Here is a 27,589-nt window from a genome sequence, read left to right as displayed (position 1 = left end):
TGTGCCAACATGTCGATTCCAACCACAAATGGCAAATTAAAGATGGTAAAACACACCAGCAGCTGCTAAACGTGGTGGGTGTATCTCCCCGCTAAACAGAAAAAAAGTCACACAAAGATATTTTCTCCCCAAATCGCTCAATTCTAGCAATTGCTAGAAAATAGCAATTGCAGGGCACTGCCTGAGATGGGGAGAGATTTCCTCATGGAGCACCTCAGGAAGCTGATTTTCAGGGCAGCAGGAGGGGTTTAGGCACTGTTGGCTGACAAAATTTGCTGACCACCTTCTGCCAAAGTTGCCGAGCACTCAGCAGCTTTTTGTGCCAGCAGGGCTGGCAGAGGTCACTGCCACAAAGCCCTTTGTGCCCCCACACTCTGCAGCTGGGGGGCCTGGGGAGCTGAGGCAGGGAACTTCTACTTAGCTGAAGCCTTTCTAATTTATAAGGAAATTGGTTTCTCATCCCAGCGGGAATAAGATCTTTAAATGCACCTGCTGGAAAATTGCTTCTTTATTCCTAATTGCCTTTATTTTTTTGGCATTTTTTTTGGTTGTTATCCTTAATACCTGGCTGCTGCAGGGATTTTTCAGGCCCGTCTCTGGTTGGGTTTCTCTTGTCTGGGGTCAGAGCTGGTTTCTCAGCAGCCTTGGTCATGGAGACTCCATCACCCCTACAGCTGCTGCAGGAACCATGGGGCTCAGCTCTAGGTCCCCTGAGCACCCAGACTCTTCAGCACAGCAACTCTGACAGTGAGCCTGCCGTACTCTCTGGAAACATGCATTTATTATTATTTTTTTTTTCCATGCAGGAAGTAAAAGAAAACCCCCAATTTCCTCTTTTACACCCCAGTGTGCTCCTGCCCTGCCCAGCTGCAGAGGCCAAGGGGCATTTTCCAACTGGGACCACTGCTGCTTTGTTGCTGGTTGCACCCTGGGAGCATCCCTAAATCCCCACAGGGTGCAGGGATTTGGGGTATGGGGGGAAGGAGCCATCCAGGGCTGGCTCTTCCAGCAGATGGAGGCATTGTTTTGCTTCACCACCCCACAGGCACCCAGTGCCTATCCCAGTGACCATCCCAGTCCCACACTGAGGGGAGCCAGGGCTGTGGGGTGACCAAAGGAAGGACAGCCACCGAGCCTGGGAGCAGGGTAATGGGGTGTTTCTGGATGTTTAGTAGTGCCTTCACATCCCACTGCTGGGAACACAAGGACAGGTCTATACCTGGGCAAGGGCAGAGATGCCAGCATGTCCCCCGGGGCCGATGGGATGGGGAAGGGAACCCCACATACTCCTTAGAAGCAGAAATTTTCCCAATTCCCCCCAGTGCTGCTGGCTCCAGCTCCTTAGCCCTGCCACAGCACCCACCTGTGTCTTGGTTTCCCCAGCCAGCGAACTGTGGTGCATACCCTGGTGCTTGGATTTCAGCCTCGTCGGAGGCATTTGTTGAAAATTCAAAGCTATGCTGTTAGGGTATGCTGATATTTCCACGCTGCCCCTGGGGATGCCAGTGGTGCTTGGGGCTGCAAGCTGAGCAGGGGACTGTGCAGCAGAGGGAGTGGAGCTGTGAGATGTGTGTGTGTGTGTGTGTGTGTGTGTGTGTGTGTACGCATGAGCGTACACGTGTGTCTGTGGAGCCCTTTAATCCGCCCCCCCCCCCAGTTCCATGCAAGCAGGAGGGTGGGTGCAAGGCTTTGCACCCATCGGCTTCAGGGCATACTTATAAACACTCAATTAATAATTAATAACAGATTAATAGCAGTGGCAGCTTGTTAACACATGCACATTAATCATTTATTAGTTATTAATATGAACTTTAGTACCCTCTGAAAGTTGTTTTAGCATCGTTTATTAGGGGTTTTACAGGGCTGGCAGTGGTGCTCACAGGTGATCAACAGGAAAGCCCAACCCCCCCCACTCCTGACCCCACCAGGGTCCTCACCCACTGCCCTAATCCCTTTGGCTCCATGTTTGCAGCTTTGCCCTGACCTCCATCCCTTAGCGAGTGCCCAGTCTGAGCAGACAGGTGTCCCCAATTGAGCTCCAGGTGCTTGGGGTCTGCCCGAGCCCTTCTGCCTTGCTGGAGGCTGTGGCATGGATCCTGCACACAGTACAGAAGGGACCAACTGTGCAGGTAGCTGTCTTACTGGAGGCACATGGGGAAGAAAAGGCAAAAAACAAAGCAAACAAACAAACAAACAAAAATCACAAAATCCTAGTTTTGTGTTTTTCTTTTCCTTTTTTTCCCCTGCAAATAAATTTCACGTGCTCATGACATAGAAAACTGTGCAGGTCTGCACTGCCAGAACCTTCCTTTGCAAACGGTGGGAGGTTTCTGGAGATTTTGCAAGCCTTTGTGCCTGACCCCTCCCACACACCCCCAAGGTAAAATAAATAAATAAATACATAAATAAACAAATCAGACAGAGCAGGTGACGTGGGTGGGACCCCTGACATGACACAGCATGCACAGTGCGGGGAGCGTGGGGGCACCTGGCCATGCGACCTGTGGTGAGGATGATGGGGAGTGATGGGTGTCTCCCCAACCCTGTGATCCCCCCAGCGTGGGCAGGGGAAGGCACGGGAGCAGCCTGGGTCTGGTTTGAACGTGGTTGGGTGCTGTTTGGATGCTGTGGTCATTGGCTCCGCCACCCCCTTCCCTCTGGGGACAATCTGGGGGCCGAGGAGGCCAAATGTGTGCTGTGCCCATGGCACATCCCAGCAGGATGGGGTGCAGTTGAGATTGGGTGCGGGGATGACAGACTGAAGCTGTGGGGCCATAGCCCTGTCCCCTCCAGTCCCTGGCCCTGTGGGAGCTTGTGCCCAAAATTCATCCCCAAAAGGCCTGGGGGTGCCATAAGCCCTGCCTGGGCACACTGCTGGCTGCCCAGAGAGAGGGGACATGCAGGAATGGGGACAGGGATGGCCCCTTTTTGAACACAGGGAGGAGGAAGGGGGCACAGCCCTTCCTGCAGCCCCCCCAAGGAGCTGGGGCTTCTGCTACTCTACTTAAAAGGTACTTGAAAATAGGTGAAAAAGATAAAACCACCTGAAAGCTGCAACCTGCGCCCCAAGCATGGAGATGAGCTGGGGGAGTGGTGGTGGGCTCTACAGGGTCCCATCCAGGCTCTCTCTCCAGCTGCTCCTTCTTGCACCCAAAAAAATACATCCTGAGGTACAGCAGAGGTGGAAGAGCCAGTGGGGCAAGGGACATGAAGCTGGGACTGTCCCTGTGGCAGCAAGCAGGGCGCAGAGCTCCTGTCCTGTAGAATTCAGCTTTGCAAGCTAAAGAAGATGCCCTGCCTGCACCCAAAGCTGCCTTTTGTACCTGTATGAGGACATTCCACCATCAGCCCTGCAGCTGCCAATGGGACAACCCTGGATCAGGAGCAGAAATGTGGGCACCACCTTGTACCCCAGCCCTGGGAGCCCTGGAGCAGGACCCCAGCCCTCACCCCCATCCTGCTGCCTGGTGTCACCATCCCTGCTCCCCGCCAGGTTGCCAGAGCTCGGTCCCAGCCTCACATCCCCATCAAGGCCATGGCTGGAGAGCGGCTTGGATGCATACAAAGTGGGGCCTGGCCTTGCTGTGCGACTGCTCATTGTAATTTGAATGCCTGTGGCCTCATTATTTTTTTCCCCATTTGTTTCCTGCTCACACCCGCCACTGCCTGGCGTGGGGTAGGAGGGACGGGTGATCATTATTGCTTGTGCAGGAGCATACCCAGCACCCATTTTTGCAGCTGCCCCTTGCTGAAGCTGCCCAGGTGAAGGTCCTGTGGCATGGCCATGTCCTGGGGTCTGGCTGTGCCAGCGGGGGGGCTGAGGGGGGGGGCCAGGAACACCCTGGTATGGCACCCCAGTCCTGCGTCGCACCGGAAGACTTTTCTTTTGGAAATTCATTTTAAAAAATTGTTGGAGGAAAAAAAAAAAAAAACAAAACAAAAAAGAGAGAACAACCATAAACAACACCAAGAAAGTTTTCCAGAGAGTCTTAAAAAAAAATAAAAAGGGAAAAGGGAAAAAAAAAGGAAGCTTTTTTTTTTTCTTTTTTTTTTCCCAGGCCGAAATGCTGCTGATTCCATCAAGAAATGCATAGTTGGTAGCAAAAACATCAGCTACATCGGGAGCTGGGATGGCCCCTGGGCAACTTGTACCCTGTGGGGTCACTGTGGGGCTGGGACCATGTGGGTCCTTGATCCCAGACTCTGGGTACATGTGGTGCTGGCCCTGCTGATACCCCCAAGCAGCAAGGACATCACCGGTGCCCCCGCACCCCCGGCTCCATCGTGCTGTACCCATGCCCAGGACTGGGCAGCAGACAACATTTCTCCTCCAAAGAGGCTCAGATCATCTTCATGTTGAACTTCCTGGCTCCTCCTTGGCCCGTGGTGGTTGTGGGACCATCCACCTTCCGAAAGGAGTACTCCACTGAGAAGTTGTTCTTGTGCTGCCCCCGGCCCCGGCTCCACACAAAGAGGAGCAGGAAGCAGAAGAGGACCACGCCAAGAAAAGTGATGCAGCCCATGGCTGTGGAGACCAGGATGGTCTTGAGATCCAGCGTAAACTTCAAGAAGACCTGGGTGTCGTTGTGGTAGGTGTCGTTGAATTCGCTGAGGTACAAAGTCCGGTTGGCGTACGGGGAGCCATCGGCTGGGTGCCCCTTGACCGTCAGGGTGGCAAAGTAGGTGTCGTTGCCCCCTGCGTTGCTGGCAATGCAGATGTAGGTACCGCTGTCCTGCACCTGGGCAAAGCGGATCTCCAGGGTGCCCCCTGGCAGCACGGTTGCCCGCCCTGTGCTGCGCGTGGTGATCATGCGGTGCTGGGGGGACACCCAGACAATGGAGGGGTCCGGCTCCCCGTCCGCCCGGCACAGGAAGGACACAGACTGGCCTTCGCGGGCTGTGACATGCTGCAGCTTTCGATCCCTGATCTTGGGCTTCTGGCAGGTGAAGTACTCAAAGAGCACAGAGTCGGGGAAGTCACGCAGGGCGTTGCCCTGGATTTCAGGTGGTGTGGAGCACATGGGCTGCTGCCCGTCGAAGTTGAGCGTCTTCCGTCGCTGCAGGATCCAGAGGAGGCGGCAGTCGCAGGCCAGGGGGTTCCTGTCCACCCGCAGTGTCTCCAGTGTGTTGACGGAGTGGAAGGTGCTCTCCTCCAGCGTGGAGAGAAAGTTGCTGGAAAGGTTGAGCAGCCGGATTTGTCGCAGGCCAGAGAAGGCCTGCGGCTCCACAGACACCAAGAGAGCGCCCACAATGTGGAGCTCCTGGAGCCGGATGAGGTCTTTAAAGGAACCCTTCAGCACAGTGCTAATGGGGTTGTAGGACAGGTTCAGGTACCGGAGGTACACCAGGTTCCTCAAGGCAGCAGTGGGCACGGCTGTGATGTTGGTGTAGGTGATGGAGAGTGAGGTGAGGTTCAGGCCCTGGAAGCTGGTGGGGGAGACATCTTCCAGCAGCGGCCAGTTATCGATCTCCAGCTGCAGGAGGTTGTAGAGCTTCTTGAAGTTTTGGTCCTCCAGTGTGGAGATGCTGAGGTGCCGGAGCCGCAGCACCTCCAGGTTCTGGAGGTAGGAGAGCGACTCGGCTGAGATGGAGGTCAGGTTGCACTTCTCGATGGTCAGCTGCTCCAGGCCAAGCAGCCCTGAGAAGGCTCGCTGGGAGATGTACACCAAGTCGTTATCACCCACTTCCAGGCTCTTCAGGTTTCGCAAGTCCTGGAACATGTAGTCCAGCAGGATGACAAGCTTGTTCTCGCTGATGTCCAGCAGGGTGAGGTTGGTCAGCTTGGTGAAGACTCCTGGGGCAATGAGCTTGAGCTGGTTCCCCCGCAGCCGCAAGGTCTGCAGGTTGAACAGGTTGCTGAAGGCGCCTGGCTCCACATTGGTGATGATGTTCTCGCTGAAGTCCAGCTCCTCCAGCAAGGGGTATGGGGAGAGGTCCCCTGGGTTCAGACAGCGGATGCGGTTCTTGTTGAGCTCCAGGATCTTGGTCTCAGTAGGGATGCCCTCGGGGATGGCGGTGAGCCGCTTGCGGTGACACACCACTGACTTGATCTGCGGGGCGCACTCGCAGCGGGCAGGGCAGGCTGCCACCCGTGGGGAGCTTTGGAGGACCAGGTGGAGGATCAGGACCGGGAGCCAACATGTCATGGTGTAGAGCATGGTCTTACGGGCTCTCTACCATTCTCCCATGCACCTGGAAGGGAAAGAGAGACGTGATGCAAGTCCTATCAAGATCATCAGTCTGTGGGCTACAACTAAAAAATGCCTCCATTGGAGCACCCCAAACCATGGTCCATGGCCCTGACAAGGTCCCAGTCCCACAGGAAACCCCATGGACCTCTGCTTGTGGCCTGGAGACTATGCCTTATGCAAACACGGGCATGAAGCAAAGGTGGGACACCACGTCCTCCTTGCTCCCTGTGGTGGCAGCGGAGGGTTCTTGCCTGGGGTCCTGCCCTGCCATGGCCATTTGGCCTCAGTCCCACTGGATGGAGGATGCTTGGAGCCTCATGCAGGAGCTGGTCCTCCTGTCCCTGTCCCCCTGCTCTGTTCTCCAGAGTGGGCTGGGGGAGGCTGCATGCTGCGGGCTGAATCTTGGCAGATGACGGATTACCGCTGACCTGCTGCTTGCGATGCACCGGCTGCAGCTCAGCCGCTGCTGCCCTCCTTTCAGAGGGATTAGGACCTCATCACCCATTTCCCTTTTCACTGCTTTTCCCTTCCCTGCTCTCTTTTCCCTCCTTTGCCCCAAATCTGCCAGAGACACATCCCAGCATTGATGCAAAGCTCATCAGCCATCTCTCCTGAACCAAGCACTGTCATTAACCTAATTAAACAGCAGGGCTGCTCGGTTGAAGTGCTGTAGGCTGGTTCTGGGCTGCTACATGATCCAGCCTCAGGGTGCGCAGGGGGCTTCCCAACCCTCCTTATGCCCACAGCATGGGGAAGGATGCTATCTCCGTGGATAATTTCCAGCTCTGATCCTATTATACAATCTGAGCAATTCGCCAGCAATAAACCCATTACTCAGTGCAATTTAGGAGCCACAGGAGATTATCTTTTAAAGACTTCTTTTTGCATGTCTTAATTTTGTCACACTTCCCTGTCTCTCCAAGCCAGTAGGGAAAGCATCACCATCATCCTCACAGCCGCAGGTGGCTAGGAGGGGATTAATGCGGGGCTAGGTGATGCCGAGCAGGGTTCCCTTGTGGGGTGGGATTGCAGAGCAACCTGTCTCTGCTGCTGTCCCCATATCCCAGCCATGCATTCCTGCAGCTTTTGGGAGGCATGCGGAGCTGGTGCCATGACCATGCGCTCACGCCTTGACTTCATCCTTTCGGTCCAAGTGGCTCTGCTCCTCCCCAACCCTTGTACCTGCACAGGTGCTCACTCCCTGCCCTTGCTGGGCTGTGTGGGAAGGATGCACCCAGACACAACCTGCAGGAAAAGTCACTATCATTTATTAATAGCTTGTTACTGCGATACTGCTGCGTTCTCTGGGGCTTGCCTGGCCTCTGGGGGGTGAGGCCAATTAAGACTCAACTCAAAGGCCTAGATAGAGGCTCCTCTTTGCATTTAATTTGTTTTTAAAAATAACACACCTGCTGCTCACCAGACTGGAGAATGGAGCCAGGGAAGCCCAGGCTCAGCACAGTGCAGGCACAGCTGCAGGGCAGGGACGGAGAGGCTGGGCAGAGGCTGGGGAGGTAGCAAGGCTACTACTAGCCATCGAGAGCACTTGCTCCTCAGCACCCAGGTCTCTCCTTCTCTGAATAAAGACCAGAAAAGAAGCAGGGCTTGACATTTCTAGGTTTCCCTGCTTTGATATCACACAAGTACAAACGCTTCAGCCAAAGCAACGTCTTGTTTTACTCTCGCACCTACTTTCAGAATTCAAAATGGTCCTCCTGGGGCTGCCCTCAGAAACTGCTGCTTGAGGCCAGGCATGCGATATTCTCCGCTGGGCTCTGGGAGGGCAGCAGCACCCAGCAGCACCCAGGGGAGTCACCAGTCCTATGTCTAGCAGCACCCACAGTGCGGTCACTGCAGAATCTCCGTGCGGGATGGGTGCATGTGGGAGTGCTGGGGCCAGTGGGCACATTGGGCAGGCTTGTCCCCCAAAACACTGATGCTGCAGAGAAGAATGACAGTGTTGGGACTGTGCTGTGTCCTTAAGCACATGCCCAGGAGGCCCCGCGTGATTTCCTGGTGCTGGAGGCTGGAGAATCTGTGCACGTGCAGGGGAAAAGCTGTGATGTGATGGGAGCCTGGAGCCCCAGAGTGAGCCTCCTGCTGTCCCGCAGCTTCAGCATGGTGCCTGCAGACTCTCCCTGCTGCCAGCTTCAGTCCCTCCTCATGGACCTCAAGCCTTATGCTCTGACCATCCCCCATCCTTCCACCAGTCCCCTTGCTCCCAGAGGGGCCCTCTGTCCAATGTGAGCTGCAGAAACTGTGCAGCTGATGCTGGGGAGCGCAGGAGGGGAAATCAGAGCTGAGATATGAAGAGCCAGAAAACTTGGGGGTCATGGGAGGCCAGTGGTCTCCCTGCACATTGTTCTGATGAGGCTCTAGTGATCAGGCAATTAGCAAAGCAAGAATGAGAATAATCCAGCTGAAACAGACAGGAGGAGAGAGCTGGGTATAGAAAGCAAGAAAATCAATCACCAGACCCAATGGAGAATTACCTAATGGAGTTATTCCTAATCCCATCAGAGTCTGGCTGGGAAACCAACTCTCCCGGCTCTGTGCTCTGGCGCACACGGGCAGTTTTTCTAGGTCACTTCATTTCCAGGCGCTGCTCACCTGCCCAGCATAAAGCCAGCTGCTTCATCACTTGTGGTGGGCACCAGGGCCCCATCCTGCCTGTGCCAGCCCCGTCCTGAGCAGCTGCAGCTGAAGGAGCCAGTAAACATCCTGGAGCTGGGCTGGGGACAATGGGAAGAGCTTGGTGGTGCCCAGCTCATGGGATTGGGATCCACCAGAGGCTGTTCAGACATCAGATCTTTTTGACAACATGCAGAAATAGGGCGAGAAAGCATGGGAGGAGAGATGTCTGAGAGAAGACCTGCTCCTTGTGAGTCACTGCAGAAAATACCCCAAAGCACAGCTTAAAGGGGCCATTGGAAAACCACAAGACCCTTATTTAGATGGGAGTGATTTTGGTGACTGGCAGCTGCTGCATCTTATGGCTCCCTCCCTGCTCAATGGCCTCAAGTCTCAGGGCTGGCCAAGGCAATGCTGGAGCAGCCAGGCTGCCCAAGCCTCCAGCAGGGCCAGGATTTACCCTTTCTGCCCAGCAAACCCATGGCTGACCTCTTCCTGGAGCTGCCTTCCCCCTGTGCTCCCACCCAAGTCCTCCACAGCCACAGGACTTGCTGCTTCCCTCCCACATGGAAACTCCCAGCCCTCATAACTGCTGCGAGGACTCAGAACCGAGGATTCCCAAATGAGCTGTGATGCCAAGGAGACAACCCGAAAGAAGCCATCGCTTATTTTTAGAGACAACCTTATGATCGTCAAGCATGTGGCTTAAGCAATACTCTGCAGGCAGCCACAGATTGGCCACAATCTGCTCTTCTTCTTGATAGACATCATGTCTGAATCTCTATCTCCACAAGATGCTCCCCAGAGAGAAGACATTCAGAGACGACTACAACGTACAACGTTTCCAAAAGGTCACTGCTGCGGGTAGTGGGGAACGGAGCGCAGCAGCCACGCAGCAGTGTGGGGCCCAGCGGAGGTGGTTGGTATGCTCCCAGCATCTTCATTTCTATCCCGAGGTGGGTGTCTCCGGCTGCAGGCAGTGACAGTGGTGGCCCTGGAAGCGACCCCAGGGTTATTTTTGGAGGATGTCCAGCACATTTTTGCTGTGTAATGAGAAGTTGGCATTTGCAGAAGCCTTTTACCATCTCAGGTGATAGGAAGCACAGACGGACAGCTTGTGTACCTGGGGCTTTCCATGGTTATTCCCCCAAAACTACACCACATGCCCACCGCAGCCAGTGTGGCACACTCAGCTGGAGCCCCATGGAAGGGACAGAGGGAACTTGCCAGACCCTGGCCAAGCAGGGCATCCTGAGGCTGCACTGAGGCCAGTGACAGGGACACCCCACTACCACCAGGTAGGGAGCACCCACCTCCTGCAGACACAGCACCCAAGCACCCAAACTGACGTGCTACCTCGCCACACACCCTCCCAGGGAGGGGACCTTCCCTCTAAGGCAGGCAGCTCCATGATAAATGAAATACAGGGGCAGGATGATTAATAACCACATAGGAATAGCATACGCTGTAATTATCCACCTTTCAGAGTGCTGATAAATGGCACTGCTCGGGAGTGTTCGGACCCCCCCACATTCACCCTAGCTGGGTGCAGGGTCCAGCCTGGCCCCACTCCTGAGGGTACTGTGGCAGCCCGAGTGTGTGCTGCTACCCACAGGCTCTGCCCAAGCCTCCCTGAGGAAACTGGCACCTGAGGGAAGGGTCCTGACACAGAGTCCCTGGGATGCTGTGAGCCCTGGGCAGGGTTGATGGGGCTGGCTATCCCCCACCCCATAGCCCCCCATGGGCACTGTGTGTTGGGAGCGAGCCGCATCATTGCTGAGGCTCTAATTGGACTGGATGGCTGGATTCATGTGCAAGATGAACAGACGGACAGAGCAGCCTGACAGACAGATGTCCGCTCTGAGGACAGGATGGAATGGCAGCCATGGGTGGAAAACAGCCTGAGCCCAGCAGGATCGCTCTGCTCTCCATGGAAAAACAAGCGGGCGGGCATGGAAGGGTGGCAGCTGCTGATCCACAGCTTCTGACCTCCTGGAAAACCCCGCTCAGGGCAGAAATCCCCGGCAAGGGGCACAGGGAGCAGCAGCCACAGACTGCCTTCCCTCCGCCTTTCAGCTCTGCTCAGTGTCAGTCCAGGGCTGAATGCCTTTTTTAAGACCTGTCTACAGCTGCTGCATTTGAAATGTTATTGCCATCCCAATTACAATCATGGGAGCAGCGAGCAAAGAAAGCAAAATGCCGTTGCAGGGTGAAATAACGCTTGACATTGCGATCTATACCCTCATCCTGCCAGGCAGGGGGAAGATCAAACCAGCTTCACTTTAATAGGTTCTTGGCTGGGGAGGGGTACAGGGGACCTTGTCCCAGCCCTGCCAGAGCCTTGTGGAAAGCAGCTCCCAAATCCACCCTAATCTGGGCAGCAAAGCCTCTGGCAGGCACCTGCCACCATCCGCCTCTGGATGGATGAGGCATACTAGGGAAGGAAGTGGTATAAATTTGCGTTTCTGGGGGAAAGCACAGGATATGACCCTGCACTCAAGAGCTGCTCAGCCTGGGGTCTCCAGCTGCGCCACCCCGACGGCTCCTCCTGGCTGGAAGCTGCAGCAAGCGGGGACATCTGGAGCACAAGAAGCTGGCATTGGTCCCCAGATCTGCAGCTTCAGGGCATTAGCTGCAGTTGTGGGACTGTGAAAGCATCTGTTCCCATCTGCAGCCCCAAAGAGGCTCTTGAATGCCAGAGCTCTCTGTGGTGGGAAGGCTGGGGGAATCCAGTCCCCAGAGCTCTGCCTGTACCTCCCAACCCAGGACTGTGGGGACTGAGCTGGTGAGCTCTCGAGCCCTTGTCCCCCTCTCCATGAAGCCCATCCAGACATCCAAGCTCCAGCCACAACTCCAAAAATGCCTTTCTTCAAGCCATGAGTGGCACTGGGGACCCTGCCTGTGCAGCTATCCAGAGCCCTTGCCAGCACTCATCATCCCCGCAAGCCCCAAGCCCAGCGCTACGCCTTCCCTCCAGTCACTTCTTGCTCATTTTGGGGCAGCAGCAATGGGCAGAGCTTTCTCTGCCATTACATGGAGCAAACATCGAGGCCTCAAATGTGGTGGCACCGAGCGCTTAGAGCTGAGGAGAGGAGCAGGGAGTTAATGCCCTGAAGCATGACAGCCACAAGCACCGAGGGCACAGCCCCCCCAAGCTGAACCCCCCCATGCCCCTCACTCACCGTTCTGCAGGTCCGGGGCTGTGCCAACATCTGTCTGTGCTGCAGTGTGCGAGGCCGGGGAGGTTTACATGGCAAAGCATCGGGCACAGCCAGCCTCCACTCCTCTGGGTAAAACAGCACAAGGAGAAGAGCATAAATCCCCTCCCCGCAGCAGCCAGAACCACAAATAAATGCCCCAAAGGCCATGGATACAGAGCACATGCATGTCCCAGACAGGAGAAGCAGCCTTAGCCTTGCTCCACCCCAACGTATGATCTGGTCATTGCACCTCCCCTAATTAAATGTATTTATATAATCACATCTAAATCACCCTTTTACAAACAGGACAGTTTCCGAGTGGCCAGCTCTGGAGTGCAGCAGGGAGGATGCACAATGCTCCCTGTGCGCGGTGACCTCAGGCTATGGCATTTCTGCAGCAGTGCTGCCAGCAGCTGCTCAGGAATCCTCTTTTGAGGGAGATTTGAGCCAAACTTACAAGCAAAAACCCCCGTCCTGGGTCCCTGCCTCTTGGGGTACAGAGAAGTGTTTCCAGCCCCAACAGCTGGCATAGGACACTGACCTCCAAACAAATGCCTTGCTACAGCTTTGCCTGCATCAAGTTTAGTTTGCCTCTATCAAAGTAAGAGGGGATTTAAGGTCTCCCTTTTGGGGGAAATATAGCTTCTTCTGGTTAACAAATCGTCCCAGACTTCAGGTCTGATTTGACTGCACCTGCAGGGATGCTGCCTTTCCAGCCCAGCTGCCACTTCACCCTCCCACAAGAACCCAGGATAGCAAAGAAACAAGGGGGTGGCCAGACCCAGTCACACACAGCTTGAACCCACAAGTGCTCCTGGGGACATCCCTGATGACACCAGGAGATGAGCCCAGGACAGCTGCTGGTGCTTGCGAGGCAGGGCTGTCCTCTGCACCTCCCTAGTGCCTCCTGCAAGCCCCAGCTCCACTTGGGCACTGTTCATAGACATACAAAACACCTCTTTTGGGATCCCTGAAAGATCGAGCACATAACATGCTAGAAAACCAAAAATCTCTGCAGGAAAGTACTGCTACCACTGAGCAGAAGACACAGCCACCTCCTGGAGCCAGCTGTGAGCTGGTGAGTGCCGTGGTGTGAGATGCTGCTCAGGGATGGTCCTGGCTCACCCCTGCTCTGCCTGGCTGTCCCCCCGGAGGATGAGTGCCCATGTTTCCAGCTGCCGTAAGACAACGCTATCCCAGTTACATGCTTGCAGCTCCCCTCATCCTCCCCCACATTTCCTTTTGGCAGTCAGCAGCATGAACACACCTGCATAAAATTAAACCTGTGCTTTGCACAAGGCCCCAGTGGGGATGCATGCCTCAAGAGCAGCTAGCAAGAAAGGAGCAGCACTAAAAAAATCCCCCATTAGCAATGACAGCAAGGAGCACCCCCTGCTCTGAGATGTGCCCCGGCATCAGCAGGGGGGTGCAGGGGCTGGCAGTACTCCCACACCTTCGCTGAAGCCCAGAGCAGGGGCATGTTCACATTCAACCTGCAGCAAGTGAATGCCCAGGGGCATCAGGTGGGCAGCAGCCAGTGCCTAAAATAAAGGCAAGAGCTCTCCAAATGACCTAGGAAGACCCTGCCCTGCCCTCAGTGCCAGCAGGTGGACATTTGCAGCACCGACACCGTGATGATGCAACTCAGCAAGGATTTTGTTGAGCGAATTAGTCCAGTGTATGTGATTTGAGGGATTATAACCTCACGAAGTATGGATGCACGGAGAGCTGTTTCTGCTACACGTTGCTAGCAGCTGTGGAGCAGGTGGGGTTCCTGTAATGCCAAAGTAATGTGATAATTGGGAGGGAAGCTGCCTGCCTTTTGCATTGTCACAACGTGTGAGGCATTTCCGCGCAGAAGTGAAGCACGGTGACAGAGCAGCTCGGCTCGCTGCTCCTGAAAGCCAGGCCTCTGGCAACTGGGGTGGATAAGGCAAATCCTGATAAGAGTTCCAGCAAGTTGGATGTGCCCCTGTATTTATTGCAATCCTGCTGAAACCAAATTGCAGTGAACCCGGCAGCGACCAAACCCTGCTCAGCAGCTGGCTCTCCCCAGCCGCCTCTGCTCTCCTTGCAGGCTGCACGGCTTTGCCTCCAGCCCTGCACCGGTGCAGACATGGCCCCTACACTCGCATTAGAAAAAGCAACTGGGCTTGGCTTAATAACCCCCCGCCTTCGTTACGCGAGCCTCTCGTTCCCACACATCTGAGAGATTAGGGTCTCAACTGATGTTCTTGGCATTTATTTTTGGTAACTCTTACGTCACTTAGCAACCTCCGGTTCAGGTTACTTCAGTTTTTTGTCTGCCAATCCATTTTAATCCCTGTGAAATGGGACCCATGAATGCGCTGCTGAGGTGGCCTAAAAGTGTCCTCTGGTTCCCATGTGCCCGCAGCTCCTGGCCTCTCATTGCCATCCACCCTGGGTCTCGTCCTGCTGCCCAGCCTGGGGCAGGAATGCACAGGGGCGCACAGAAGCACACGGGAACATACAGAAATAGGCGGGAGCACACAGACAGAGCCTGCAGCAAACACCACCAGGCAGCAGGCCCGGAGCCCTCAGGGTGCTGCAGGAGCCTTGTTCTCCTCCTCCAGGCACGACCCCACTCACCAGGCACCGCTGCCCCACAGCACTGCAGCCAGGACCACAAAGCACATTGCAGTAAGCCAGAGACTTTCCTCATTAGTGTAATTAATGTCAGAGTTCCCAGCTGGCCAGGCTTCTGGCTGACCTTTACTTCAAGAGATGTGAACAACAAAAATGACTCAACACGGGGGTGATGTTGTGGGCTGCTCATTTGAAAGCATCAGTGAAATTGTCTTAGTGACGTGCCCCCAAAAGAGGAGCCCGCTGCAAAAGTAAAATGGGATAATTTGGAAAACCACTGTGGGGAGGATGGAAAAAAACCTCTGCTCTGTCCATCCAAAGAAGTAGCCTGGCTGGCACCCAGCATTTGCTTGTGGGCTTGGGGTGATAGGAAGGAGAGAACTGAAGAGGTGGGAAGTGGAGGGAGAGCAGTGTGGTTCTGAGTTTTGGGACAGGGGGACATCGTCGTGCTGGAGCCAGCTCTGGTGGTGATGCTGCAGGAGCAAAGCCCAGCATCCAGCACAATGGGGATGGCTCCGTCACGTCCTTAACTCACGGGCCACAACAAGCCACAAGCCAGCAAGGAGACAAATGCAAACTCCTGTCAGATCACAACTCCATCATGACCACTGCAACAAACAACCTGGCCCTGGGTTTCCAGAGATTGCCAGATGTTTGTGTGAGGCCAAGACATAGCCAGCCCCAGCAGCATGCACTCCCCTGGCCCCGAGCACACCCCTGCTGCACTACCCCACAAGCAGACCCGAGGCGACGTCCCCACAGCGCTGTGTGTACAGGAGCTGGGATTAACGAAGACAGGATGGTTCTGTCTTTTTTTTTCTCCTCCCCTCCATTTGTCACACTCAGTTAATACTCCTGCTTCTGGAAAAAGGTCACAATTTAGATCTCATTTATGTCACTTCATCTGTGGTTTACAATTGCGGGGTCCTGCTCGTTTTGCTGCCCTAATTAGAGCTCAGTTACTGGGGTCCTGCTGTACCTCTCCACACTGCTGTGATGGAAAGGAGAAGAGGTGGAGGTCTTGGCTGTGCAACCCTGACAAGGCTGCCCATAAGGAGATGCCCCTTGAAAAGCTGACCCGAGGCCAGCCTCTTCCCTCTGGCAGCATGGAGGGAACCAGATGGACTTTCCTTCCAACGCGATTTAAGTGGAAAAATACAAAATATTGTTCATTCTGGCTCTGTTGAAGTGTTGGCATCCAGGTGGCCAGAACAGGGAGAAAGGCAGAGCAGGTGACTGGTGGGTGAAAGAGGGCATCAGAGCCAGCTGTCCAGGCTTCTGGATCTGGCCCCGCAGGTGCAGGGATGCAAACAGGACAGCAAGGTGTGGAGACACACATGGCCACAGGGAGAAAGAAGCTGAGCAGCAATGTCCCCATGCACCACAGGAATTTGTGGGTCTGTCCCTTTGCCAAACATCATGTCCAGCACCTCAGCACGACGTCCCCCTTGCCCTCGCCCCAGTCCTGCGGGTTGTTAAGGGGTGTCTACATTTTGGTGACAGGCTCAGTGCTTGTGCAGAGGGATGGGGACAATATTTATTTCAAGTGTTCTTACATTCCCTTCCTATTAATTATTTTCCCTCCTTTTCATGAACCTTCTTCATTCCTCCGTATCTCCCTCTAGCAATGGTATCTGAGAGAAACAATGAATTTTTAATAGAAGGGGGTGGCATGCAGAGGGAGACCCTAAGGCAGAGATAAAAACCAGCAATCTATTAAAATAAACCCCATCATTGTGAAACCTCATCTTAGGGAAAAATCAAACCTGGAAGGGAAACACTTGAGGGACCACGGGCAGGGACCAAAGCACCATGACCATGCAGAGTCACAGCCAGCAAGGAACTGAAGCCGTGGAGTGGGGACACGCTGCCCACAGCCCACCACTACCTGCCCAATGTGCCCAGCATCCTTCCACGGGAGCACCAGGATTTCCTTCTTTCAGGGGATGTTTCTAAGCTGGGCATGGCTGGGTGTAAGCATCAGCTCACCCTCAGGGCTGTGAGCCCATTGTGCCAAAGGGACAAGGAGGCTGCAGGGTGTACAAGGATGCCCAGCTCACCTCCCCGCAGCGCCTCTGTGTCAAACGGCTGAGCCTAAATATAGCCCCCATTTTCTTTTCTTGTAGACACAACCAGTGCTCCGGGTGAAAGTCCTTTCCCATGAACTCACTGTTGCTTAATAAAGCACAAACCCTCCAAGACCTTGATACTGGGATCTGTCATTTTAATTCTCAGCAACACTTGTCCCTCTCCCCAATGGTATGTGGCCGCTGCTATTTTGGCTGACATGCTGGGAGCTGAACAAGGAGCTCCGGCATTGCATGTCTGAACTGTTAAGACCTAAGCAAAAGAGAATAGCTGTGGCTTTAGAAAACAAAACAAAACAAAACAAAAAACCAACAACATAGGATGGAAAGAACTCCAGGTGCAAAGACTCTTACCACAATTCGGATGCAGCAGATGAGTCCCAGTGCGCCTGCATTTGTGGATGCTGAGGGCATGGCACAGAAGGATAGGGTTGACAGGTACAGGGGCTGCACATCACAGCCAAGCTCATGGGGGCATGAAAAACTCCAGGGGATGAAGGCTGGCAGGACACAAGAACCCTGGCAGAGCCAGTTCAGAAAAGAGAAGGGATGAAAACCCAGCATCATGGGGAGAGCCTGCTCCTGGCACCACGTCGAGGGGTCCCACCTGCAGGGTTTTGCCGGCTGAGCCCTTCCCATCACTCGCATCCTGACTGCTCCACTGCACTGGTGTGAGCATGCTCCTTTTTGTCATTTTCCCATTTTCAGTTAACAAGAGGGAAAAATCAGTCCCTGGCTGAATCCAGGGCTGGGAGCAGCCAGGGATGACTCTGAGCTCTGACGGAGGGTCCATTTCCCCAACAGGTTGCAGAAACCTGCTCCAATGCCCACACCATCCCTGGCCCCATGTCCTGGTCTGCCCAAAATCCACTTCTAAAATCCTGTGGCATGCTGCAAGTCTGGGTTTCCCAAGGCCAGCCCAGAGGGCCCTAAGCAAAAGAACCCAAAACAGGAGGAACCAGCACATGCCATTGCTGGTGGCTACCCAGTGCCCGCTACCAACAGACAAGCCGTGTTCCTGCATCCCCTCACCACATCCCTGTATCACATCCCCAGCCCTGCATCCTCCCATGCACCACAGCCTGTGCTGAAACTGGCCGCCTGCATGAGCCAAGTGTTGGCTCTGTCCCTCCGGAGGTGCTGCGGGGCCGCCGCTTCTCTCACCAGCTGGCAGCCGGTGTGCCCGAGGCGCCGCAGCTTTCCTGGGGCTGTGCTCGCAGCCCCAGGAGCCAGCTCTCGCTGCAGGTAAACCCTACATAAATACTTTGAAAATAGCCTCCCGATAACGCCCAGAGCCCAGTCGATGTTCCTACCACAGCTGGCAAGACGGCAGCTCTCATCATCTTTTCCAAATGCTCTCGTGGGTTTTATTGCTTTACTTCATCTCTACTCAAATCTCTGCTCAGAACATTTCTGCCCTCGCCTGTTCATTTTGGTGTTTTTCCAGGACTCACAAAGCAGCACCTCGGGCTCAAACAGCACCTGTGCATTGGGGCTAGTGCAGATCTTCCAGCAGTGCCTTTCACCTCCGCACCGCAGCCCCTGCTCAGGGATGGCAAAGATGCTGCTTGCCCCCTGCGCCCTTCTTGGAGTATTAAATCATCACTTTGCAGCTGAAGACAGACACAGACGTACAGCAGGATGTGGGCTGTGAGAGCGTATGAAATCACAAAGCTAGACCTCCAGAGTACATCCACGTATGGACAGGGAAACTGAGGTACGGAGCACATTATATGTATTTTTCTTGCATACCACCCATACAGGGGGAGTGAATACAGTGTGGAACAAGCTCAAAGATGGCCTTGCTCAGCCCCACTGCCCCTTCACTCAGCAAGGCAGGATTTGGAGCTTGGGGAGATGCTGCTAGTGATGGTGCCTGCCTGGGCTACCCACGCCGCGGCAAGCTGACGGCGTGGGAATTACCGCTGCCCACACAAAACACATCCATCCACGTGCTTCACATTCCCGGCATTATTTCCAGGGCTATGGCAACGGTTTGCTCCCATCCCAGGGATGCAAATGCAGCAGCGACGCAGGTTGTATTTGCCAGAGGAGCCCAGCTTCTCCGGTGCCAGGATGCAGGCCCACGTCCTGTCCCGCTGAGTGGAGGTGCAGGGGCAAAACACAGCCAGTCAACAACCAGAAATTGAAAAGGCTCCATCGCCTCCAACGGCAGCATTTTCAAGCCTCTAAACGCCAAGTGCAAAGACACCCAGGCACTCTTGTCCTTCCATATAATCAGGCTCCAAATTAAATGCTTAATTCAGGCCTGAAATGCTGTTTGGAGGGGAGAGCACAATGATGAGGCTAGGACCCTGGAACAATAGATGCGTTAGCATGTAATGCAAAGCTTGACGCTGCTAACAGAAGTAGACATTGCTGAGCTCCATACATAAAGCAGAAGGAAGCCCACAGCCCCGCTAGCTCCAGCAGGGCATCAGCAGATGCATGCCCTGTGGGAAAGGACAAGATAGCAGCAGTGGTGCAGGACTCCCATGCCCATGGCCATGCTGGGGACATGGCTGGACCCTGCTGCCACAGGTCCCTTGCTCACCCTGGCACATGAACCTACCTTTCACTCTGGGCTATCAACATGGAACAGCCCCTGAGGGCGAAAGATAACTCAGTGCTTTTCTCTCTTCCTCCAGCTCACTACTCCCAGAATAAAAGCAAAATCTGCTGATGTTTAAGCTGAAAAACAACTCTTGCTTGAAGCTGCTTCGCCTCCTGTTTCCCTGAGCTGGTGGAAACATGACTGCTCCCTACGCTCAAGTTGCTCCTCTCGTGCCGGAGAGCATCGCCCCTCAGCTCAGCTGTGCCAAGGATATGCCATGCAAACCAGAGTTTTACAATCTCTGAAACCCACACGAAACCCAGGGGATCGGGAGCCACCTCTGCCATCCCTCCAGCAAGCAGCTGTGCCTCCACTCTCCTGCTTTAATAAGCACCAAAAAAATGTCAATGATAAATAAATTAGTTCAAATTAAACCAGATCAATCACAGGCTGTCAAACTAGCAGCTCCCTATCAGGTCTTTGAGTTTTCTTCTGTTTAAAGCACATGCTTCATGTCTCTTGCCATACACCTGAGCATCCTTTTTCTCCATCTGGCAGTGCAAGGGATGCTGAAGCAGACCTTTGGGGTGCAGAGCCCTGAGCCCCCCGTGGCTGATAGGGCTGTAAGGCACAACCCCCCCCCCTGCTGGCATCACCTCCCGCTGGTCACAGTGGTCAAATGGGCTCAGCCGGGGCAGAGCTGGGTGGTGCAGCACTTTGTGCACGGGTTGTCGCAGGGTTCACCTCCTGCACTTCTGCATTTTCAAGGATAGCAGCAGGATCTGCCCCGGCATGGAAGACACACACAGATACACTGCGGTGAGTGGCCCTTCAGCTTGCTGGAAGCTGCTGGGCAGCTCTGCTTTTACAGTTGACTTTTTAAAAAATTCCTGGTGATTTGATCACAAGAGACATTTGGAGGAACTTTCCCTCTCTGAATACAGCCTTCCTCGTGGCATGGCCCCTGGAGCTGGGGAAGACAGCGCCCGCTGGGGCGGTTTGCTCCTCACACCCGCAGGCAGCATGTCCCCAGCTGGGAACTGGGCACGAAGCCGAGCAGCACATGGGAGCTCCTGGGAGGGCCTGGTCGTTGTCAGGCCCCTGAGCATCCCCAGCCCATCCCCAACCCCTCTTTGCTCCAAAGTATCATGTGTGGATCCACGCACTGATATGCTCTGGGTATATTTTGCTGTGGCTCTGCCTGCTTCTGTTATCCTCTCTCCTCCCGTTTGCTCTTTTCCTTCCCCCAAACCCATCTCTGGTTCAGGCTGGGCATCAATTTAAGGAGCAGCTGCTCTTCTGCAATCGCTCCCTTGCGCGAACGCTGTGGGAATTAGAGCACCTTTTGTCAGGTTTTAGCTCAATCCACTTTGTAAGTGGATTAGGAAACTGGCACAAGAGTACTCTGGGTCTGGAGCAGGAAGAGGCAGGCTGCTATTCTGGAACATGATAGGAGCCGCGTATGCTGTGACTGCTGCCTGCTCCATTTCCCTGAGAAACACAACCCCTGTAACACTCGCGTTTAAATCAAGCCTGGGATTTTTGACAGGAGAATACACCTAGCCCTAAAATCGAGGATGCTGAGAGCGGGGACGGGCAGGGCCCTGGGGTGGCAAGGAGGACCTGGGGGGGAAACAGGAGCAGCGGAAGGTGGGGACGACCCTTCCTTAGGCCGGGAGGTCTGCTGAGGTCTGCCAGGGAAAGGCTGCGGGGGGCTGCGAGAGGCTCCTGCCAGCCCTGGCAGCGGGGAGGCTGCAGGGACCGGAGCGTCAGGAGCGCAGGGGCCGAGGGCAGAGGCTGGAGGGAGGCACGTTCCGGCTGGAGGCTGCCAGAGGCACCTGCAGCTCTCCGCGCATCCGAGGGCATTCAAACCACCGCACACAAGCGACCCCCCCGCCCCGCCGCCCCCCTCCGTGCCGAGCCCTCTCCCCCCGCCACCTACGGGGGGGCCTCGCAGCCCCGAAAGGATCCGGGGTGGGGTTGGGGACAGAGGCGGACACCGGCCGGGAGGACCCCGGTGGATGCGCGGCCGCCCCCGATACCCACGTGCGGCTCCCCGCGGGGCTCTGCCTGCCCCGGCACGGCACGGCACGGCACGGCACCGCACGGCTCGGCTCGCCCCCCCCCGAGCCCCCCGGTACCCGCACTCACCGCTCGGCTCTGCTTCCCCGGCTGCCCATGGCGCGGGAGCGGCGGCGCGGGCAGAGCCGCAGCCCCGGGGGCGGCGCGGCGCTGAAGGCAGCGGAGGCTCCGGCCGGACCCCGGCCCGGCCCCGGCGCGTCCCCGGAGGGCGGCGCTCGGCGCCTCTCCCCCCACCCCTCCACCCCTGCCCGCGGCGTGGAGCCGCCCCCCGAGCCCCCCGCCGGGCCGGGAAGCCCCGGGAGTGCGGGGAAGGGGGGGGGGATAAGGGATGAAAAGGGGGGATAACGGGATGGCAGCGGGGAGGGGGGGATGCGCGGCCCCCGGTTGTGCTGCGAAAACGCAGGGGCGAGAGCGGGGTGCACGCCCCTTTGGCAAGGCAAGGAGGGGTGCGGGTTCCCCCCCCCTTCCCCAGCAGCCCCCCAGTGCCCCCCCATCCCCCCCGACTTTACGCCCTCCCCTTGCCCTTCGTCACCTCGCCTGGGCACCCACCTTGCTGTCTCCCTCTCCCCACTGGAGGCTTCATCCACACGAGTGATCGCGAACCAGAGAGGTCATTTTTCCCCTATCCAAGAGGAAAACTGGGGTGAACAGGAGGTAGATGGCTCCAGGAAGGAGCACAGTACCCCCACGTTCACAGCCCTGCATTGGGCTCTGCCATCCCGCGCAGCAGTGCTGAGCTCACAGGCAGCCCTGGTAGAGCTGGGAAGATGCTCAGCTCTGCACCCTGCCAGCACCCACATCCCATGTGGGGACAGCACATTCCTCCCCCAGCCTCCCTGGATGCTCCTCTCTGATCCCACTAAAGCCTCCCACAAGTGGGGATGGTTTGGTTAATTAGGCTTTGGGGATGACAGAGGCCAATTGCCTCCTCAGGGCTGGTTTCCTTCCAGCGCAGAATCGCGGTTGCTCCATATCCAGCTTGGATGCTTGGTTGAGGCTGCTCCTTTCCGGCCCTGGTGCTTAGGGAGTGTGACTGCTGAAGTGCAGAGCCCAGTGCCCTTGATCTGTTGCGTGACAGTGGACAAGCATCACCTGAGCTCTTCAGTTACATTTTCTGCATCTGACCGTGTTTTTCAAGCAGAGTTTGGCAGCACATCCTCCATTTTATGGATGGGGAAACTGAGGGACAGACACTAGGTTTAAGGTGCAAGGCACAGCTCTCAAACCCAGGCTGATTTAGTGTCATGGGCTCCCTTATCAGATGTTCTTGCCTGAATTTGCTCCTTTTGTGAGAGATGCTGCCAGGAGAAATGCCAACAGCTCTCCTAGCTTGGGTGTTTTATCAGAGCCACTTGCAACTTCCACCCTTCCTGCTACAGCCCAGCACTTCTGCTGATAGAGATTACTGTCTGCCTCCTACTGCTCATTTGCTCTGGGATGTGGATTTATAATTTCATTGCAGACACAGGCATCTCAGACTTTCCCATTTAAGTTTCATCCCCAGCCTCATCCCTGAATCTGCAGTTAAAACCAGCATATTTACTCAGGTGCAAAGGCATCTTGTTGCTGTTTTAAATGATAACAATTGATGTGCCTAATAAAAGATGAAAAATCTAAGCATGAGAAATGCAGCTGTTTTATTTGGAGATGCATATGTAAGAAGCTGGTGTGGAGGGTGTGAGTGGCTCTGGAGCAACCTGAATTTCATTTCAATTCCCCAGGCTGAAAAGGTGATTCTGGCTAATTTGAATCTACTCATTAAGCCACTGTTTCAAAAACACAGAGTCAATTAAACCATCTTCCCCCTGCCCTCGCTCTGTGGGCCTGCCTTGCTCTTAATCAAGGGATGGGGGGAATTGCAGCATCCGTGTGGTGGGGAACAAGCACTGAGCTGGTTTTGGCTGTTGGAGGTGGCTGCCCTACTGCTGCCGGGTGGGGGGGACGCATGGCACGTGTGACCCCAAGAGCAGAGGGGCCCACAGGTGTCAGCACCAGCCAGGCCAGTGGGGAGGCCCCAGGGCAATGCAGGGGATGAGCAGGACTCAGAGAGGGTCTCTTTTCGGAGGTGCTGTTCTGAGCCAGCACTGGGAGCAGCTTGACAAGTTATAGTGCTTTCTGGGTCATTTTCACACAGACTCAGCAAAATGATTAAAATTAAAAACAAACAATAGAAAGAGAGAGAGAGAAAAAAAAAATCACAGCTGCTCTAGCACACACTCAAAATCCTGAAGAGTTTTTGGCTGAAAAGTGCTACAGAAAAAGAAAAAAAAAAAAAAAAAAAAAAAAAAAAAGGTTAGCTGCTTTTTGCTGCACTTAGCTCTCTGGCTGAGGAGCGGAGCAGCTTTCCCGATGGAGCCAGGGCCCCTCCCTGCCCACTGCTGCTCCTTGGCAGCCCCAGCCCCATCGGGTGTGCTGGTCCCCTGCTAGCCCAGATGCAGCAAGCAGCACTGCCAGCTCTGGTGACAGCCAGGGATTTTTTCCCCCTCCCACTAGGGATGCAGTGGGAGCCACGTACTGTCTGTGGGCTCTTGGCAGTCATTAATTGTGCCTAATGAAACCTTGAGGAACTCACAGAAAGAGCTGTGATCCCCATGGCCAGTCCGGCAGATGGTGTTGGACCCTGCAGAACTCAGGGTGTAGTGGGGGAGAGTTCATTGGGATCTCTTTTGGCGCTGGGGGAGGGAAGGCTGGAGCCATGAGAGGGAGCACCCCCAGGGCACGGCCCCTGCACCAGGACAGAGCATCGGCAGCCAAAGCCCTGGCCATGGGGACCGGGGACAGCAGCATCCCCAGGATGATTTGTCCAGCCAGGGTGGGCAATGCCTGGTTGAACCCTGCCCCATTCGTGCCCCAGTGCCTTTCCCTGGGAGCCCAGTTGCTGTTGGGGGGCAGAGAAGGGGGTTAATCTCCAGACCCCGGATTGCTGGTCGCCTGCTTTGCAGGGAAACAATCATGAGTGGAGAGTGACACCGCATGGCCGGAGGCAGCAAGGCCCTGGGTGCCCTGGGGACACCAGCACGTGTTTGTCCCCTCCTCGGGCTGGGAGGATGGGAGGAGCATCGACGAGTATCCCCTCAATGTGGGCCGGGGTGGATGAGCAGGATGAGACCCTGCAGCACCCAGCTGCGAGATGCCACAGGGTTGCTCCAGCCCGCACCCCAAGCACAGAAGCACCTGTACCCATTGGTGCAGGGCTGGGGGTTGCACCCCAACATGCAGCTTCCCCCCACTGCATGGTGCCCATGTTCCTGGATTTGGGGAGTGCAGGACAGGGACAATGCCACCACCACCAACTGCCACCCCATCGCACACTTCAAGCAGTGTTCATGACCTCTGCTGCATGGAGCTGGTGGCGTTCCCCGTACAGAGCCTGACTCCGTGCAACTCTGCCCTGACCCTGTTGTTGCTGTGCCTTTGATCTGCTTCAGAGCATGAACCCCTGAGGGAAGACATCTCACCTTCTATTTACCTACAAAGCACTGGGAAAATGTACCTGCTCTGCAAACACAGCAAGAGCTGATGACTAATCCTCGTTACTTTTATTATGTATTTGGTAACTAAAATAAAAGTTTCTTTGCAAACACCTGCTGTTCTGAGCCGTCCCCAGCAGCAGCATGGTCAGGCAAATGGTCTTAATCCCCATGGGAAGGAGAAGGGACCTTTTCCCCTCCAACTGTTGTGACTTTGTGTGACAGCGAAAAGGGACAGAGCGATCTGGTGCCTGGCTCTCCGCCGGCCATGTTAGGGCCTCTGGACATCAAGCACTCAGATGTCCCTCCCAGCAGCCAGCCAGCCTAAGGTGACAAAAGGAGGATTTCCCCTATTCCCTTTATTTAGGGCCCTGTCCCAGTTCTTGCAGAGCCGCTGAGCACTGGTGCCAGCTGCCTTTGTCAGGAGCTCTGTGTGCTCAATGTCCCCCACAGTAATGTCCCAGCCAGTGTGCCCATTGCCTTGCCCTGGGAGGGACAACACACCTTGGGGCCTTGCCCTCGCTGCCATCCGGTGCTCTGGCCCCATTGCAGGGACATTGCTTCTGCAGCCGCTTGCTTTGTGAGTGCAGGAGCCCGCACAGGACCTCGGCCCCATTGTTGCCAGCACCTAAACTGCTGATTTACACTGCTGCGGGGAGACCGGTGCTGCCTAGCTCATTGCTCATCCCTGCAGCTGAGGAGTGTCTGCTTGTTGTGCAAATGCAGGGAGGTGCTCCAGGCACCAGGACAAATTAATAGGAGAAATTGCTGCCAGCAGATGTGCCCCAGTTCCTTCTTCCTGCTGTAACCTCAGCTCTGACTGATGATGGGTCTCCGAGCAGCCTGGAGTGGTGGGGTTGGGGCAGTGACACTGTGGGGCTTGGGTCTGCCTGGGGTGGAGAATCCCCAGGAGCTGCCCCCATGCAAGAAACATCAGCCTCTGAAATCCAGCTCTGAGCACAGCCAGCCACCGCAGCCTCTTCCCCAAACACACCTTACCCTGTCAACAAACCCAAATTGCATCTTGCTCCAGCAGCTGTGTCCTCAGCAGTTCCCCAGTGGGTGCTTGGCGCTGCAGTTATTCTGCACCAGAGTGAACGTCCCTTCCCAAAGCACCAATCATGGCTCGGTAACAGCAGCAATAACACTCACAAGCCCTACATCTGCCCCAGGGGAACTGGGGCTCAGGAGGAGCAGCAGCTCCTCCGGGAATGCCAAGGGGTGAATGAGATGGCTCCAAATCTCTGCCCTGGGGCTGGGCAGTGCTACATGTGCCTGTGGATTCAGGAGCAAGAACAAGTGTGCTCATGGAGAAAGCCGGTGCTTCTCACACACAATTTCTCTTCCTATTCCCCCTCTGGTGTCACTTCCCTGCCTGGTGCAAACCCTGTGGGATGGGGCAAAGGGGCCGGCACTGTCCTCATGGGAACCTAGCAGCACAAAACCAGCTGAGGCCTGGGCATCATCATGCGCAGCCTGGCTCTCCTGGTGCAGGGCGATGTGATGAACTGCGCTGGTGCAGCAGCTTCCTGCAGGACACCGCCTGCTTCACCCCCTCTCTCCCTGGTTCAGCGGAGGCACCACTCAGTGGGTCCAATGTCCCTGCTCCAGCCCTGACGAAGCCCACGCGGGGTCTGTACCCACGCATCCCATCACTCCCTGCTGCTGGAGAGCTGGGGGCAGCCACCCTGCCGCCTCCCGCCCCATCCCCGTTGGGATGCATCCCGATGCGATGCAGCCCACATTCCCCTTCCTGCAGCTGCAGTGTGAGGAAGGCACTCCCACCTCCGCAAGAACCCTGCCTGTGTTTATCTGAGCACAACATCGAATCCCTCCCGGCAGCTCCAGGCTTGTTTTCAAATGTCATTAGAGCCGCTTTGCAGGCGATTAGGATTCCAGGCACTGCAGTGCCTGCATGGCAAATGTGCCATGTGCACCTGTGAGACAGAAACTGTCCCTGGTGCCCCTTGCCCCTGTGGTCCCACAGCTGCCCCCATGCTTCATGCAGGCAAACCAAGTTCTCTGCCCTTAATTCATCAGCTCCAGCTGTGGCCGTGGCCTCCAGTGGCCCTGGGGTTTTTGGGTCACACCACGCAGTGGCAAGAGGAACCCAACGCTGTGCCCGTTCAGTGCACTTGCTGAGCTCCTTGGATGCTCACGTCCCTGCCTTGGAACCGAGGCAGCTGCCAGGGCCACCAGCCAGGAGAAGTCCTCTCATCTATTTCTAATCACTCTGTCAACTTTGCAGCATTTCTGACCCATCTGTCACTTCACAAGATACCATCTCAGGAGAAAAGCTGCACTTTGATGTAGCTCACATGGGAATGCATCCCCAGCCACCACCAGATTTCCCACTTTGTGGGCAGATGCTAACTCTGAGCACCAAAATCCCCAAGGAAAGGCTGCCCCAAGTGCACTAAGGATGGCACATTGCCACCACACATAACTGGGAACCTGGGGTCCTGCTTTTTTTCAGCTCCCTGCCTTCACTCCACGTCCTCTGAGTGGGATGGGAGCCATTATATTGAAAGACAAGGCAAATTACACTGGTGTGCAATGATGGTAGATCTGATTCATAAGCCAGGAGGGTTTTCAAGGTCTAATTTGGGATTATAGACAGATGACGACTTCTTTAGTAACCAGGAAGACTTGGGAAACTTCAACTTTTCTTTGAGGAACATGTAATTACTTTCTAGCTTAGTGCTGTTCTCATGGCTGTCTAAGAGCTTGGCTTCTGCGGGACAGAGAAGCTGTCACAGTTAGGAAA

General features: G+C 55.4%; 1 protein-coding gene across 4 annotated transcripts; it reads right to left on the bottom strand.

Annotated features, from left to right (window-relative positions):
- Window positions 1-1,764: 1,764 nt before the first annotated feature.
- LINGO3 (leucine rich repeat and Ig domain containing 3) lies at window positions 1,765-22,109 on the bottom strand. 4 transcript variants are annotated; one of them, XM_084498501.1, is made up of 4 exons: window positions 22,095-22,109; window positions 21,902-21,974; window positions 12,005-12,108; window positions 1,765-6,192 (listed from the first exon to the last, which is right to left on the bottom strand). In XM_084498501.1, the coding sequence occupies exon 4, from the start codon at window positions 6,156-6,158 to the stop codon at window positions 4,341-4,343; it is 1,818 nt and encodes a 605-aa protein (XP_084354627.1). In that variant the 5' UTR covers window positions 6,159-6,192; window positions 12,005-12,108; window positions 21,902-21,974; window positions 22,095-22,109; the 3' UTR covers window positions 1,765-4,340. The 4 variants fall into 4 exon arrangements, with proteins under 4 accessions (XP_084354627.1, XP_084354626.1, XP_084354628.1 ...); XM_084498500.1 differs by lacking the exons at window positions 21,902-21,974; window positions 22,095-22,109 and adding an exon at window positions 21,422-21,503; XM_084498502.1 differs by lacking the exons at window positions 21,902-21,974; window positions 22,095-22,109 and adding an exon at window positions 13,148-13,251.
- Between the last annotated feature and the right edge of the window lie 5,480 nt (window positions 22,110-27,589).

The sequence above is a fragment of the Aythya ferina genome (genome assembly GCF_964211825.1).
Source record: "Aythya ferina genome assembly, chromosome: 26".
Lineage (NCBI taxonomy): Eukaryota > Metazoa > Chordata > Aves > Anseriformes > Anatidae > Aythya > Aythya ferina.
Note: the sequence above shows the minus strand (reverse complement) of the source record. Positions and strands in the feature narration are given on the sequence as shown.